Source organism: Andrena cerasifolii, chromosome 1, assembly GCF_050908995.1.
Source record: "Andrena cerasifolii isolate SP2316 chromosome 1, iyAndCera1_principal, whole genome shotgun sequence".
Classification (NCBI taxonomy): Eukaryota; Metazoa; Arthropoda; class Insecta; order Hymenoptera; family Andrenidae; genus Andrena; species Andrena cerasifolii.
In genome coordinates, this window is record NC_135118.1 from 12740072 (window position 1) to 12758705 (window position 18634).

General features: G+C 38.7%; 1 protein-coding gene across 2 annotated transcripts in view; it reads left to right on the plus strand.

Moving 5' to 3' along the window:
- Window positions 1–18634, plus strand: part of Nachralpha4 (nicotinic acetylcholine receptor alpha4) — a 281388-nt gene that overhangs the window by 87663 nt on the left and 175091 nt on the right. For both annotated transcript variants that reach the window (XM_076830092.1, XM_076830093.1), the window contains one exon: window positions 9440–9484. In XM_076830092.1, coding sequence (XP_076686207.1) covers window positions 9440–9484 — 45 coding nt within the window. Of the gene's footprint in view, window positions 1–9439; window positions 9485–18634 lie in introns of those variants that run through there.

The following is an 18634-nucleotide window of genomic DNA, read 5'->3' on the forward strand; positions in this document are numbered from 1 at the left end:
CAACTACGCTCTGCTTATAAACATATAATAATGTTTAAGTTTATAATTGACATTTCTTTGCCTAATGGTCATTCACTGGTATGCGGTCAATTATTGGTTGGTTTACTGATTACTCTGTACCAGGGATACAAAACCAGAAATGTGAGCATTCTTTTGAATTTCGATTTGCGTCGTTAAATTATTCGTAAATTTCCGAAAATTAAATTAATAAATCGCAAATGTGAAATTATTGACAGGAGGTTTATGACAGTCTGATTGATCGCTCAGTGAAACGCCATCTTCAGATAACGAACCGAAATTGGGATAATTTCAATATAACTGTAGATATAACTGAAATCGATCGAGTGCCGAAATACGAACTTTTATAATCTGGTATATCGCAGAAAACAATTACCGTCGAAAATACTTGAGTAAATTATTTGAATTTTTGAAATTCATAATTACTAGTGGATAATGTATAACAAACATATTTCAATTGAAATTGGTAAAACTTTTCCCAGAACCCCGCTAAAACAACTACCAAAGCAAGCAGGTAATGCAGTTATAACTTATAATCCACTATTATACGAATTATAATAGTCTTAATTTGCCAGAGTATCGTTCAAACTACTATTTATGTATATGGATTTATCCTCAGGTATCTACCTAGTTGTAAGATTCCTTGAACTAAACGTGATTTCCCTACTAAACACAAACACGTGCTATCGAGTGCTGGGAAATTGGCGTGCGTGTCGGCGCAGGGGCAAGAGGGGTACTCCGCTGCCTTTGCGTGACTCTGCCTGCGACACTCTGAGACGTCTGCGGCATCGCTTTAAAGTTCCCACTCGGTTTTGATGTGTCGCGTTCGCTCTCTGCGTCAAGCGGTGCTATATCATCCGAATGTTCGGCCACTGACAGAACTAGGTACTTATAATTAGTGTGCCCTGTCTTTGCAATTGTGTCAGAGACGGTGGGTCTATGGGGATGAGGTTATACTATAACCAATCAGACCCGCATTCCTTCCGCTCGCTAACTTTCCAGCACTTAATACAATCCAACTTCCAATTATCATCCAAAAATGTGTTTAATTGCTCACAGCTTTATTTATGTAATTTTTTCATAAATTTTAAATTTTTTTAAAATTGTACTGTTTTACCTCCGAACCAGAAGTATATTCTTCAAAATAAAAAAAGATTTTGAGGACACTGTTTCGAGAGAAAAAACGCGTTTGAAGTTTTAACTCAAACAAATCCTTTTAAACACGTATTCCTAAAAGCTTGAACATTCGAAAAATGAAATAAAAAAAATAGATTTTTAGACCGGAACCTCCCCTTAAGAATTATTTCAATATTGTGAATTATACCGTTCTTCCATCCAGTATTAGTTGCTGTTTCATCGCAATCTACAACATCTAAGTCCTCAAGGGAGATTTTCAATTCATTTAGATGTGAGATGACACTATCAGTAATATTTCTCCCAGAACTTGACGTTGGAGACACATGACTGACGTAGTGAGACCCCGGCTCTGGAATCTATGAAATATGCTCCTCTTTCACTACAACCGCGTTACGTCCCAAAATAGAAACATAGATACTCTGCCTCGCAAAAATACATAAGACACTATTTATAATACTTTCTGCTGTTCAACAGTGAAATATACAAAATATTACGAAAATATACTAAAATCGCCAAACTTGGTAAAAAATTAAAACCTTCCACCCCGATGTGCGAGGGTCAAATATTGACCGATGTCAAAAATGTTCTTTTTCCTCGATTTGCCTTCCCCAAAGGCAACTTTCCGCACTGGGCCGTTTCAAGTTTCGAAAATTTGGGTTTTGCGGCCCACCTTACTGTACAGGGTGTCCCACCTAAGACTGGACAGCGCGATATCTCCTAAAGTATTAGAAATAAAAAGTGACAATCAGTAATTTAATCTTCCAGTGAAAATCAGTAATTTTGCAAGCGCAATATCTTAAAAACCAGTGGAAATAAAGTGTATACATTAAAGCTTGTTCAATTTGTCTCGGAACGCACTATCAACTCAGGTGTTAAAAAAAAATAGTTCCATTTAAAAAACCGAACTTGACCATCGTATCTTTTAAAATAATAATAATAATAAAAAAATCGTCTCGGCTAATAAATTGGCCCTCTCGAACCATTCAATAACATATTTTTTTTAAATTTTTATCTCCAATACTTTAGGAGATATCCCGTTGTCCATTCTTAGGTGGGACACCCTGTATATTCCCCCTGTCTTTGCGGTACAACAACAAACGACGGAGACCGAGAGCTAAAAGTAACGTTGAGACTTGGAGTAACGGCATTGTTATCGACGTAGAAATTTGGAATGCGTGTAGGTACTCTATTTCCCGGGCATGCATTAAATTTTTGTTAGAGCCGCGAGAAGCCACGGCGATCGATATTGTCGCGGCCTTATCGGCGCTATTCGGCAGCCGGTTCCTCGATAAAACACAGATCGGGGATGCAAAAGCGTCAGGCAGAGGAGTTCATTGCACCCTCGAGCCCGTTTCCCGCGTCCACGAGTAATAGACTTTTGATGCGGCGTCCAAATGGCACCGGCGATAAATCGTCGCCCCGATATTCCAGCATTGTCCGTAGATTAACGCGCTTTAAATACTTTCCGTTTCCTGGTGGAAAGTCACGCGGACGTCGGCGATAAATAATGCGAACGGTGCCGGACTCTGCGGCTCGTTGATCTTATTTATGGTCCGGCCAATAGACCCTGATTTAGAGCTAGGGATGGCGAGGGGCACCGCTCGAGAGAGCTCGCGCGCGCATGCTCCCCCAGTGACAGCTAGTGGTGGGACCGAGCTCGGTACGCGGTAACGAATATCAATCAATTTATCTCAGCTTCATTTCTCGTTCGGATTGAGTAGTAGGTACTTACGAGGAGAGTGCACGAGCTTCGAGTCACCAAGTTGGATGAAACTTTGTACATAGCACGCGGGATGTAGAATGAAGTTTTAACTGAGAATGATGGGATACATTGTAAGGAACCGAAGGAAAAAATTGTTCTTAAATAGTTTATGATTAGGTATTAAAATATTAAATCTCCAGAGTGCGTCAATAAAATTTCATGGCAGAATAGAGTTCAGAGTTCTGCGTTGTTTAGACCCTCGTTATGTGCACTCATACGTGTAATTAAGTTACAGCGGTAGGTCACATGTGATTCATATTTCGCTGATTTTTTATTAATTTTACGATTGAATACACGAAGTGGTGTCATTCTTCTATGTAGATTCATATGCAAGGTACGAAAAAGAGGGAGTTTTGAACTCGATTTTCTTATAAAATTTTCTAAATTATTTCAGCCGTGTTTTATATTGCTCGCGTTGATTTAAAAAAGTTTCATATTCGGCTATTGCAACGTAGAACTGACGAACCTTTATTTTGCAATAAAATGTTTATGAAATGCAATTGAAATGTATAGGGGGTTATTGCGTTAGAATACAAGGTATGGAATGTGGACTAAAATTGATGAAAATTTTAAAATAAGTGACTCGAGCTTTTTTCACTTCTCCAGACACAAAACCAAATGTCCAGGTTCATATACCAGCAATAAATAGGTAGATAAAATATTCGAAAATGTGGTTTTGAGGACTCATTGCAGTTCGGTAAGCATTCGAACCCTGTCGAATGAACTGGCATACAGTATAGGTGAACCACGAGAAAACAAAGAAAGCTCCTCTACTCGCACAAGATGCGAGCATGTTTCATATTTAGGGTTTCCTGTAAGATTCAATTGTATTTATAGTTACTGTGTTTTCACCTGGTATCCACACAGAAGTCGAACGCATTCGCTTTCGTTAGACCTGGAAGCTACTTACAACCTACTCGGTGCCATCACTACCGACAAACTGCGACCGATAAGCTGTAACTGCTACTCGAACTAGCCGATCGATCCAACGTCGTTAAGCCTCGTTGAGCGGCGATCGGCTGGCGACAATGAGATTCGCGGGATTGATTAAAATCGCGGAAACTACAGTTTCAAGCTCGCGCCACTTGGAACGCGCGACACGTAGCCCCCCACATCGATAATCGCGTTACGCCCCGATAGAAATGTAATTCGATGTGCGATGCAATGAGGAAAGCGCCGAACAACGGGGAGGGGGGTGCTTTTTTTCAATGAAAGGGGCATGGCCTTTGGACGCGGGCCGATTTAAACGAAGCCTACGGTGATTCTTCGCATGCTTCGTGCAGCGTTTACGTTTTGTTTTGGCGTGGCGAGGAAGAACGAGGAAGCTGAGAAAATTGTAAAAAAGAAGGGAGCGTAGGATGTTTAGGGTTCGCTTGACTCCGCCAAATTTCTAAATGTGTATTGCAGAGCTGTAGTGACTGGGCTAGGACCTTTTGAAGTGGAGTGTAAAGTGATCCCCCGAGGGTAAGAGACACTAAATACGAGGTGTAATAAAAAATATGAAGAATTTTTCTTTAGAATGAATTTTTTACGAAATATACGTAATTAACCTGTAAATGTGAGGGAAAAAAATAGGAGAAATAGTGGTAGGTATACATACATATTCCTAAAAATGGTAAAGTTGTTAGTGGCAAAGTACTATCTGAAAACAAAAATTGCTTTTGTTTGAATTTATTAAGTTGCGAAGATCGAAAAGCTACGTTGGAGCATTTTTGGAGTTTGGGACACATTCAAAGGTTTATAAATCACACTTCCGTACTAATTACTCCTAAAATTTTAAAAATGATAGATAAGTTTGATATTAAAAGATATTAGATATGTTGTGAAACATTTTATTCATTGATGGGAAAATATTTTTTAATACGCCCAAATGCAGCAGTCTAAATATCTCGAAACAAGAAACATGACTTACACCACTTTTATAATCACCGGCGCATATAAGCTGGACACTAGGGCGTCAAGCTCAATTTTGCGATACATTTTTTTAACAAATCTCCACTGATCCAGAAACGTAGAATTTCTGTTGGAAACCATGATTTTATCCATCATCTTTTTTTAATAGTTTCGCAAGACCATAGTTTTCTGTTGCCCAGTTTTTCTTGTAGCATCTGATAAGGCGGTATTTTTTAAATAGAATATATTTTCATTGGAGGCCTCTAGTGAGAGGTGAGAGCACATTTGGCGTCTTGATTTGTAGGGGTATCGTCTACACCACTAAGGTTTTCCTCAAGTGCACACCCGAGGTCCTTGCAACAAGATGTGAATTCGATATCGGTTTCTCTCGTTCGTGTGCTTGAAGTTTGGAACTTCGAGGACATTTTTGTGGGAGTAAGTGTTCTGAGAGAATGAGTGTTACTGTGGTTTTCGAAATGGTGGAAGGTGATTGTGAGCGTGATTGTATGCGTCTGGTAACGAATCATTAAGGATGGTCAGTGCGTAGTGAAGGTTTCTTTTAAGCTGGTCTTCAGATAGCATTAAAAAAATAAAGCTACAACGAGTTTTTAAAAGAGTTTTATCGAGTAATATTTAATAGTTTATTATCATATTATTATTACTATTATACAGCATTTCATATAGGTATATCTTCTACGTCAAAATCACTGTTTTAACCATTAAACTTTGGGTAATCTTAAGTAGTAGCGCATAGTAGTATCAGGTAGTGATGAAATTAGAATAAACAGACTGATCTATTTACAATCTATGCTCTGTCCATATATAGAAAACTTTATTTTTCTATGTAAACTCGTAATATGACCTCAACTTTTTGTGGAAACAGTAATTACTGAAATTTTTACTACAGCAGCTCGTTCTTTAATAGAAATCAATTAAATTTTGTTCGAAACATTTTTTCATTAAACTGTTCGAAATGCTTCAAATATAGTTGTATATACTATTGTGTGTCTATATTAAAATGCTTTTGATTGCCAAGCCCTAGCTTATTCAGTCTATTGATTCACTAGCTGACAATAACAAAATTTTCCTCGATGTCAATGTTATAACGCTCGTGTTTCCTATAAAAAGAGGCTGATTTCAGACTTCAAAGAACAGGAAATTATACATCAAATTGATTTCATATAGATAGGACTGTTTTTGCAAAGAATCACTTCGACGAACACCGGCCACATTTGACTAAAAATTGGCAGTTGCGCAATAGTAAATAAGACACAACTGAGAATGCAATGCATTCGTGAAAAAATAAATTGAAATTAGAGGATAAATTTTATTGGACCAAATCTTTCTTTTCGAGATCACCAATTTTGAAATTCCGTCAAATGCAGATTCACTGATAATCGTTTCCAGCTTTAAAACCTGTATATCCTCGAAATAAAGCCTTGTTGAAAAAAAGATACATTAACAATTATTATACAACACGGTTATATACAACAAGGTAATACCCTCGCAATATTGAAGAAAAAATATCAATCAAATCAAATTTTGTTCCTCCAAGCAAATAATTTGTCTGTGGAGAGGCGAATCGGATTTATCGTAAAAGTCGATTTTATATTTTTCATTAAAGCAGTGGCAAATATTTGCGCCAATAAAAATGTTTCCATCCTACAGTGTATTTTTATCGAAAAACTTATTTGCCACGAGTGAAATGATTTCACCCCTCCCCACCCGAAATCGCTCGTTATCGCACTGTAAATTATTTTATTTGTTTCAAAATATTTACGGACAAGATCAAAGTTTTTAATTGAATTAGAGTGCACGAACTTTTAATGACAAAAGTTTTGCAGCGAAAGTCTAGTCCGTGGCAAGAATTATTCGAAAGTTTTGCGACTAGCACCGTACCGTTGCGCTAATATTTCGTCACGGTTTTAATTTCGCGTTGTAAAGAACTTTTCCCGCATATGTTGTTGGTATTTAATTCTCTCGTGCTACTTGGGAGTTAGTCCCCCGTATTTAAATTTTCCACGTAGACGCTAATCTTCTTAATGCGTGGCAAGATTGCCAGCTTAGTATGACAAAAATCCGTAGTGCCGCAGCCCCCAGCCCTTTCGCGCTGGTACTGCTCGCTGGTACCGGAAGACCTAGGAAACATTGTGGGGAATAACATCGCCAATCGCGTGTCCGCATTTCCATAAAAGACCTCGTCGGAGCACAAAACGATCTCGTAATTACAGTTTCGAGGACACTTTTAGTAGATTCCAAGTAAGAATCATTTCAATGACTTTCAACGCTTTGGCGACTGCACCTGTTGAAGCAAACTCACGCCCGCTGTTGATCCTTTTCAAATTTCTCACCGTGCACCAGTGCCGTCATATCGTTTTCGGCGGTCCTGAGTCGAGTTCCACATGTGTCTCTCTAAAAAATGCTGAATTATTTTCAATTGAACACGAAATTTTAGATAGTTTATGCATCGATAACAACATTGATGTATTTATTTCGCTTAAAAACAGAAAGAAGGTCATTGCATCATCGCTATCTGCCTCCTCAGCTCGATCTGATTATGATATTTCAAACAAGTCGTTATACATATTCATGAATTTCAATCCCCGAAAAAGGCCGCATTTCAAGTATTTTTTGTGTATTTATTCAACATTTTTTCCGTATGTTACCAAATAGATATTGTTACGAAATGAATAAGTATTAAAAAAATTAAATAAATGAGATTAAACGTGGAGCCCATTCCACGAAAAGGGCCTCATTTTAAAATCTAAATTTTAGTGTATTCGTTATTTCCTTTCTGGCACAGTTGGAGGGCCCATTTTCATTTTTTTCTAGCTTTTGCAACCCTATTTGGTTTTAATTTTCCAATTTTTCGCCCCCCCCCCCCCTGAACTCCGGGGCACTGATGCGGCTGCCTCTTTGGTCTTCAGGTTAAGACGGCACTGCTATGCACTGGTTTTTGCATAAATATGAAATAAAGTTGAGTTCTTAGAATGATGGAGAGTAGTGGATCTAAATCGTGAAATCAGACATACGTGGCAGCGGTTTTGAAGTGTTTTCTTTTTTTTACGAATATGAATAACTTGTGTATTCGATTACTTTCGATATTAAAGTACAGGAACGTTTATATTGATCGAGAGCCTGTCCAACGAAGCCTATCTTTATTCGGCTCTTGCTACTTTGGTGCCTCCGAGGCATTTGCATTTCACAGCTGTCGCACAGTTTCGCCCTTCGGAAAGAACGAGTACCGAACTAGTTAAAACTTACACAGCGCTGGATTTAAATTAGCGGCGAGGAACCGGGAAAATATCCGAAATGTTTCGCGAAGACTGCCTCATGGAATGAATTATTCACGAACAAATCAGAGTCTGGATCGAACTTTCGATCTCTAAGCAGTGGGATTCTAAGTTCGTAATTATTCATTTGTGTAAATGTAATTTAAATAGTTGTATAAGGTTAGGGAGAATGAAACACGAGTTTCGAGCAGTGTTACCTGAAGCTTGAAATAGTAAATGGCATTATTATGGCATGCACGCGTTATAGTATAGTTAAGCTGCGTATTACTTGGGGTAGTTTTTGAAGAGAATTTTTTAATCCACAAGCATTGAAATATTATCCTTGATATTTCATTTTTAATGGACTTTCAGTACATCAATTAAAACATATTAAATTTTTCGTATCCTCGTTATAGATTTCCCATAACGATTCTGAAAGCACAGAATTTCTGTGATTGGTGGCTCCATTATGTCATTGAGTTCATCGGTGGTCCATAAATTCAAATCAAAGAGGTATTGTGCTGTACTTGAGGTGAACAAGCTGATGATTCGCTTATTGTTCGAATATTTACCAAAACCTCTTTATTAAAGTACATTGCACACATTCCACATCTATACTATTATATAAATTTGAAGTTGCATACTTTGAAATGCATTTTCTAAGTGAATGTGAACTCTACCCACATGTGTGTTACAACACTTTGTTCGTCTTGACAAGAGGAAGGTTTTAACGGCTTTATTTTTATTAAATAATCTATATATATAAAATCCAAATACCATTCACTCAATCACTCACTTGTCACGATTTCTCTAGAACCACTGATCCTATGCCCATGAAAGGTAGATAAATTCCTCTTAGTCCCTAGTTGCTCGCTAAGGAATCTTTTTAAAAATTCCCTCCCCTTCTCCGGAAAAGGATACATAACCCTGGCAACGCCGGGAACTTTAAGCTACTACAATATAAAACACGTATGTAATTAATAATTGTGTGCAAAATACGTCGACTATCTTCAAACAAATTTATTATTTTACTAAAGAGCTGAATACCTCAGGAGCGATTTGTTTGTGTAACTGTATTCATTAAACCATGAATTTCTTTATGCATTCGATTTACTAGTTAAGTTTGCATTATAAAATCTTATTAATGGGCCGATTTTCGTAAACAGGCCATTCCACTGCAATATCGATATTCGTCATTAGCACGTGACTCTACATAAAAAATAATTGTGCAAATACAGTTTTAATAGCTTTTAATGAAGAAATTAATAATTAGCCTGAAAGAGCATAATACTCTTAAATTACGTAGTAAAAGTCCATTGATGAATATACCGCAATATTTTTCTGCTTTATGTTTCAGAACTTGAAGAATCAGATCATGACGACGAACCTGTGGGTCGAACAGGTGAGCGATATTAATTTATCTGGTTAGGGAGAATGTTGACAAAAGGTAGTAGGGTCAAATTTTTGGGATTTTCACTAATCATCAACATAGGTACAGAAGAAAGCCTTAAGGAGGACCTCCGTTTTGGAGTTATCATGACAAAAGAAAAGAAACTTTTTTGAAAAACCTCTTTAATGATCCATCTGTAGCGTCATATATAATGGATATTTTTTACTAAACATACATGTTTTTTTAAAACTTATTATGTTAATAAACTTTGTGTCTCGAAACAAGACACAAAACATTGTGTCTCAGCTTCAATTTATTTCTTGGTAATTAACTGAAAAAGAAATGCTCCATTTTCGACAAAAAACGACTACTTAATACCCTTAACAAACTTGGGTTAAAGAATAATGAACGAAGTGCTACTTTACCTTACACCAAATGCTCGGCGTGGCTACCGTTCATTTCATTTCTCTAATTTCGACACATAGTTGGACACATTGTTTTAAAGGCTTCTTGACACACTCACGAGGGAAGTGCACGAGCTTTGGGTCACCGGCTTGGCTCTTTTGCAAGCAATTAGTGCATACCATTTACAATAATCTGTCAAACGTCCAAATTAGAGCCGAAACGGTGACGCGAACTTCGTGCACTGTCAGATGTCCTCAATCCACGTGTCCCAGAAGTTTGGACTCGACGGTTTTTCCAAAACTCTGTGTAAGTTCATTAGACCTTCAGTTTAATCTCCCACGCGAAAGATTACTGGTAGCGACAAAAATCTCCCAGCGTAGGGGATTGCATTTAATTACTGTGGTGTGGTAATTATTTGTCTCTGCAGTTTTTAATTTATAACGTACATAAAGACACGATGTATACTCGTGCGAGAAATTCAACAGAAATGTTTCGTTGCTATTGCAAGCATCCAGCTGAACAATGTTTGAAATATCAAAAGGTATTCCAATTAAGAGATTGAATTTCCTGAATTATATTTCATGTAAATATAATGCTGTCGTCTATTTAGTCGAGGAAAGCAGTCCTGGACACTCGATTTTATCAGAGTCTAAGTCCACGCGACAGAAATGCCATCACAGTCTTCTAGTGGAACGTAGATGTTTCACAGGGTGTTCGGCTACAGGTGGGAATAAATTTAAGGGATGATTTTAGACACCATACTAAGACAAAAATCAAGAATAAAACATTGCGGTGGAGACTTCGCTTGTTACTTACAAGTAAACTGCGGAAGTTCATTCAAGTATGATATTTATTACGATAATTACGACCTCCCTATTGTAAGAAAATCGAATACACTATATCATGGCCGCTACTATACTCGAGCTAAGTAAGTTCCGTATATGTTAGAAATAAATAAATATAACATTTTTTAAAATAAAGAATATATTTTGAAAACCTTGTAATGTGTGAAACATTTATATCAAAGTTTCACTTGTTTAGTCCTTTTCTATAAAAATGTATATTTGCATAAACATCCGCAGTCTACTTATAAGTATATAAAGATACCTCTAAACAATTGCACGCGGCGCAGGTATCCGATACTTTTCATTTTTGGAGGTGGTGTGATTCCGTGCTTCGTGTGATTTCTGCGCGTGTGTGTGCCGATAACACAATGGACTACAGTAGTTGTTATAATGGAAACAATGGATTTTAGCGAGTAAAGAGTAAGTGCCCTTTAATTTTGGATTAAGTGTCCCAGAATCGTGTGACCATGCCGAATGTCAGTAAATTTCGTCGTAGCTTCTCTGAAGTGAGTGACCCCGTGCGACAGTGGCTTTGACGACCACTGCCCGACCCCTCGGCTGACTTGCCCCGCGTGCAGCAGTGCACGCAGATTGCCTGCTTTTAGGGATATCTTTAAACGCTTATAACTAACAAACGAAGCCTCACCCGTAATATCGTTATTCTTGATTTTCGTCTTAGTATGGTGTCTAGAATCACCGCTTTAATTTATTCCCACGTGTAGCCGAACACCCTCTACACTGAAACATCTTTACGGCCTTTTCAGGTCTATCCTGACTCGATAATATCCACTGCTGTTTATTAAGGCGTAATTGCAATTGCAAGATCTTCGATAGTACACATTTATCTAAATTTAAGTTCCCCTGGGTACTCAAAACATCTGTATACTCCTTCATCGTTGATCAGTCTCTACACCTCGTGTCAGAACTGACTGTTCCATTCGAAGTTCTTACCTGTCATCGTCCTACAGGCGCAGACTTCTCGCGGAACCCCCAAATTTCTTGTGTCGCATTCAGGTGGCGTTTACACGCCTGAAGAGTGACCAGAACCCTCCACCAGTTGAAGTTAAACAGACACCGCCCACGAAGCTAAACAGATATCATCCACTAGTAAAACAATGAGTAACTCTAAAAAGAATTGCATGGAAAGCGGTGGAATCGAACGAAAAAGTTGATGACGGGGGTGTAACTCGCTCGTGGAAAGTAACAGCCTGGCTTTTTCGAAGTAAGTCGCAACATGGTTACTGTAAATTGCTTCGCTGAGTAATATGTACCCGTGTAACTACGTAGCGTCGCGCTCTAGCTGGCTGCTAGAAAGAATCGGGATAGAAAGGGACGCCACGGTGAGACATTAAGGGGCGGTAGGAAATGTAATTGAAGAATAATTAAGCGAGACCAATTAACATCCTCAACCTCGTCCCGCAAGCAACTTGAGAAACGTCTTCAAAGATAAAATCCACTAAATTCGTTGGGCGTACCTACGCATGCAGTTTACGCTCGTCAAGCAACGAACGCTTTCACCTTTAAGAGCAAATTAGCTTCCTCGGTTAAAAATTTGTTGCCCGCCGCGAGAGTTACTGTTATGGATAATAAGAGCGGCGAGTAACTTTGCATCTGCTACGTTATTCACGAAAGTTGTATTTATGTTGTAGTATTCCGCGTAAGTTTGCAGGTTGCATTATAAAGTTGTATTGGCCATTAGTTCGGGGTAACATTCTGACGCTGTGGGGTATTACTGAGTAGTCACGCTTGGAGCTACTTGTCTTTATTGTAATAACATTTTAAGTGCTTTCGTAAAATGATAATGGCTACCAGCGAGAGGCAGTATTGTCGGTGTGCATTATTATAAATTATTTATTTATTTTAATTAGAAGCGTATGTTCAGCGCGATTTTATATAATTATTATGCATTAACCGTTTAACGTTAGGATTTCTCAGGCACGATGAAATGTTAATCAGTGTTAAGTTTACTGGAAACTATGCAATATCGAAAATTTGCAAACTAGAAAATTTACAATACCTATCGATCCAAAGTAGCGCACAAAAAAGTTACCACTTTTTCGATTTTTTTATTTTTGGTATTTTTTAGCATCAACTTGGAACTGTGGTATGTGTTTAATATACATATTCTGATGGAGAATTGGATGCTGTATAAAACCCAGTTAAAGTTGAATTTATTTAACTAACAAATAAAAGTTTTATATGGCATTGAACGGGACAACACATTTTTGGGGCCAACAAAGGAGTTACCACTTTTCGTAACTTTTTAAACCGCCCCAAGAGGGGTGCCCCTTCAAAATATTAGATTTTTTATTACTTTTCAAAAGTGGGCACTTCTTTGTCGGCTTTAAAACTGCCTTATCTTGTTTAATGTTATCTATGGTTCTTGTTTATTAGTTAACTAAGTTCAACCTTAACTGGGTTTTATACAGTTTTTAATTCTCTAACAGAATATGTATATTGGGTACAGGCTGCAGTTTTGAGTTGATGTTAAAAATTAATAGGGGTAGAGTGGATTGAAAAAATTCTAACATCTTTGTCCGCTACTGTATTTGTGGAATATGGAATTATTTCTGTGCTGAAAAGAAGGAGTTAGATATCGGGGAGGAAGTAGTTTTTATATTGATTTAATAAAAAGATGAGAAAATAAGATGTAATAAAGGGAAATTTAATAAATGTTCTATACTTCAGTGGTAGAAAGAGGTGTTGACTAAAGGGCTTCCTGGAAACCAGTGTGACTAATTGTAAGAAAATCGGGTTTATACCTAACACGTTCACATCTACATAGACGCTCTCAAAACTATATCAAAGGGAGAACTGGGAATCCACGAACGCCACGAAATCAGTTTCTTGAATCAAATGCATCCCAAACTCCGAAAATCGAACTTTGATGTTGTACCCGCACTACCGGATCTGTGAACCTTGCAACACAGAATTCTCGTGTTTTCGAACTTTGTCGTCGCGAAGTTTGCAACTCTATAAACTTTGAATTTAACGAACTCCCGTATCACTTAGATAAAATTTTGAGTGCTCGTAAAGTCAGTGGTAAACTAACGCGAATGCTAAACCATTTATTCTCTTTCTAATATACGTTTCTTTATCTTTTGCAATTATGTATTTTCTGTCACGTCCCCCTCCCGCCCCACTGCCTTTACATTTATTATCTAATCCCTCGTATCATACAAACAGGGTACAATACAGTGGTGAAACTGAAAAGGCCATGATTCATCGTGTAAAAATAAATCGAACATAGCTATGCAACTAAATTTTGTTCAACTCGATCATTTTCTTGCACTCAATGTCCAGGATTTTGTTCAAACTTTATGAGAATATATCTCAATACGGACATTATTCATTCCTTAGTATAATAAACACTAACTTACATAGAGGTTTTACGATAACACTTTGAGTGGCGCAAGGTTTCAAGAAATGCCAGTTCAAGTCGATGAGGTATTTCTTTTAATTACTCTACCCTCCAGCAGTGGCGGACTAGCCAGGGTGTCAGCTTGTCCGATGGGAAGTGGACCCTGTGGGCCCCTAAAACATCAGGCAATATGTTAAAAATGCTAATGACCTGTTAGTAGCTAGAAAATATAATAAAAATAATAATTTGAAAATTGTATTTACTTCTTACGAAAATTAAACGATAGCCTTATAGTTGTAGGTGGGCCCCTTTCTCCCCTAGCAGCCAATATTTTTAAACTGCCCTCCCATTACAGTGGCGACGAATACGTCTGCCGAATAACACCAGAGTGATTCGTCAGTCAATGACGACTCGTGATCCTCAGATACGCCAAACACTTGATTTAATCGGCTCTGTCGGTCGATGGGGGCAGGGTCTGAGATTGGGACAGCTTGGATGGGAGAGAGGTTTGGATCGTTACACCGAGTCACATCCGTCTCTCTGTGTACTTATGCGTGTACGTACGTGGGCTGGCAGGTATTCCGGACGCGTCTCTCAGCGACACGCCATCCTTCAACGTCGAAACCACCCTCTTTAGCTCTCCTGGCCAACCCTCCGTCCCGACCGTTTGCGACAACCCAGCAGGCACTACGTACAACTGGTTTGCCTTCGGCCAGCACTCGGTACAACTGGTATACACGCGTTGCACGTGTAACGCGAGGTAACGGCGAAGCTCGTCCACGTTGCGCCACTGTCCCTCTATGAGCGCGCTGCGAAATTCTTCGTTTTTTCGAGCCCCGCTTTTTCTGTCGGCCGGCGTTGGGCTGCGACGCCCTGTCCCAGACACCTATCTGTGTTTGAGAAATCAGCTTTTGTCCGCGGTAGTGGAAAATAGCGCTGGTTTAAAAATGCTTTCGACGTCGTGAGCATAATTTTCTAACAGTCTTACGGTGACAGTTTTAGGTCGGTGTTAGAAAGGGAACGTTGGTACGGGATTAGGGGGTTTTTTTGGTGGGTGGCATGAGATAGTTTGCTTTCGTGTTAATCAGCTGACAATGAGTATGAAGACGGACATTTTGTGTAAACGTTAGTATTAGTGTTATTTCGCAATTGATGTCGGGGATTTTTTAATGAAATTGGAGTATGATGTATTTCGGTTGTACGTACCCATTTTTGAAACAAATTATTTTTGTAAAAATGGTGCGCTTTAGAAAAATAGTTTCGAAAATCCGCGGATAAGAAGGACAGTTTTTCGAACGTATTTCAACAAATTTGTTCTCGATCAAAGAATCCGTACGTACAACGGAAACTACACTCATCCTTGATCCTCAGTGGTGCTTTGACCATCATGTAGCTGTCTTGTGTCGTTCTGCTTTTGCTCGTCTACGGTTCCTGTATCCTTCTCGTCGTATTCTGTCTACCCATACCAAGTTCTCTCTATGTCAGTCACTTGTTATTTCTCTTTTTGACTACGCCGATGTCGTGTATGGTCTCTCCACTCGTCTATCGTCTATAGTCCAACGTATCCAGAATTCGCGTCTTCGTTATTCCTATAATGTCCGTAAGATTGACCTATATTCTACCAGATAGAGATTGTCTATCTAGTAGATTGAGTTTCTTTATTTCATTGTTAACCTTGTGTGGCCTTGAAGGTCATAGCATACCATATGGTTGAATTTGTCTTGGCAGTCGCTTTCATATTGGGTAATCAAATATATAACATTGCATTTAAAAAACTAAAAGTCACCCTCGTTTCAAGGAAAATATTGCGAACACCAAAAATTGAGATACCGTATCATGTCGGATATAAAAAACAGTAAGAGTTTTCCTCGTTCAGTTTTTTTTTCAAATACTTATCATTTTCGAGAATCCTGTGTAAGAATATCAAGTATATCCGCTTGGCCGCTGCGAGTACCGCACGGCCCGAGCGACCAGTCGAGCCGGTGTGATTTGACGCAGCGTTACATTCAATTAATTTTCATTTGGCCAATTTTAAAACATCCACGTTTTTCAAAACATGTCCATAAAGAGGGAAAACGGGGCTTTATCCTCCTATTTTTCCAAATTTTTAAAAAGGTGCCTTCAACTATAAAATTGCATTTGTTTAAAACAATTACTAAATAAATGATCAAATATTCGTTTTTATTAAGTGAAATAATTTTTATTAGGTACTCTTATATCTGCACTGTAATAAGTACCCAAAAGGTCATTTTTATCAGTTTATTAGTTCTACAGTTATAATTTTTGGAAAAATAGTAAACACTATATTTCAAAGAGCTGTAACATCCACAACTTTTGACATTTCGAAAAATCCTTCGAGATATCTTTATATACCCTTAAAGACTACATCATATCCAAGTTGCACCAAAATCCGAAATGTTACTCCGAAAAGTGTCCGACTTCGCGTGGAATGACCCTATAACATATTCCTCCGATAATTTATCAACACCATCTCACAAGTATGTATCTCATAAACAATACAAGCGACTTCCTCTTTCTGGGACTGGAGAATGTTAATTTGTCGCGTTTAGAGGGGCAACTCAGCAGAGTACTTCGCAACCCTGTTACCGCGTTACAGACAATTCATTAGACCGGTTATCATAAATTATATTCCCACCGGAAATGAATTTCTTCGCCGAACTCCGTTCCGCGGCCCGTGTCCACGAGTGCACGAATTAATCTTCCAGCAGCCCTTAATTGCATTTAGTTTCGCCGACATCCCGAGCATCCCGAGGCCGTCGGAAATCTCTGATACGTTTCCTGAAACACGTAGACGTATCTGCGGTCGACAGGTGGTGGAATCGATTACTCGATGAGTCTTCTGCTGTCGGGACTCGCAGTCGCATAGGTATCGATAACTGCGCCCGTTTTAACGGCCAGTCAATACATCGGAAATAAATTGATAACAATAGAAGCAAGCATACCGATAGCCTTTCTATCTGTGGACACGTCTCGGCTCTCATTCCACTTATATCTTCGCTTCCGTTTCCACCGGTATCGGTTACTTCTCTGTCCGGCCTCTGTACGGCTGCTAGCCTTTCTCTTTCCCCACTTCTTTACAATCGCGTTCCCTTTTTCCTGCTGGAAAACTGCTATCATCTCGAATATCGCTCTGACTCTTGCTTTCACCCCTCCTTTCCTCTCTCACCTTCGTCACCCGCCATTCAATCTTTTCTATTGGTATCGGCTAACAAAGTTTCATTGCATTACTCTATCAAAGATGTTCGTGAGTATCCTGATATTTACAGACAAATGTTCCGTAGCAATTGTATCTACTCTTTTTGTGGAGAACGTAGGTACGTAGTAATCATTTCTGCTATGAATTGATGTTTCGATCGTACTTCGCTAAACTTAGCGAACGTAGGCGCGCGTTTGACAATCTTCCTTATCAAACAACGCTTCCCGGCGGCAAACTAATGGCGACGGGAACTGTGACTGGCTGGGAGAATTTGAAACGACTGTAGCCACAGTATCTCCTAGCACTAACTTTAATAATACCGAGTACAGACAGCAACAACTTAAGACGGGGATATATACAGTAATTGCCTACGTAATATGGATTTTGCTTCCCCTATGGTGGTTTTCGGGCAACTGATCTGCGGAACAGCACGCGACACAACGTGGACTTAAAAATGACACCCATTAGAATTCAAAACCTACCGGTCAACAGTCACAGCTTAGGCTTGCATAAATTGCAGGCAAAATTACATCAGCCGGCATCAAAAGAATACACTCCGTACGCTGTAGTTATTACTCAATTTACAGCACTCTGTGAGCTACAACTCCATGCTAAGAGATATCGCCTAACTCAATTAATATGTGAATAAAGACTCTGGCCCAATTTAGGATCCGGTCCAAGTTAGGGAACTTCCCCCTAATAGATCGGAAGAGTATTGCCCAGGAACTAGTAACGGTCGAATTAGCAATGCTCTGGAACTAAGTAGTAATTAATCCAAGAACAAGTGACTTAATTAATGATTTCGAAACCGATGAAATGCCGTGGTTTTGAAGGTTTTAGAAGTAGTAGAAGAGGGGACAAGATATGCAGAACAAGATGTAGGAAGTATGACACAGAGTTTGCTGTTACGGATGACGTAGGTTTGGATAATGCATTACTTGAAATTAGATGGAAATTTGAAAAGTGAAAAATGTGTTAAACCATATGTAGATTAGGGCGAATATATTACATTAATTATAATTTCCTCGTCATCTGCTGACGAATTATTCATAATCTCGGATTTCTTAGAACCAGTAGCTTCGCGTGTTCTAAAAAAGCATTCATGTCCAAAATTGACTGTTCCTTTCCTAATCTCCTATCGAATCCACTTTGGAAATTCATAGTGCAGGTAGTCTATTCAAGCTCCTTATTATTGCGGCTTGTAAACTACTACGATACATTTCACGTCTAGTGCGGAATTACCGCGAAATTTTCGCTGATTACGCAAAGTGTGCGGGGCGAAATTAATTAATGCGTAAGTTTTCCTTAATTATGTATTTTCCATGAATTGTAAC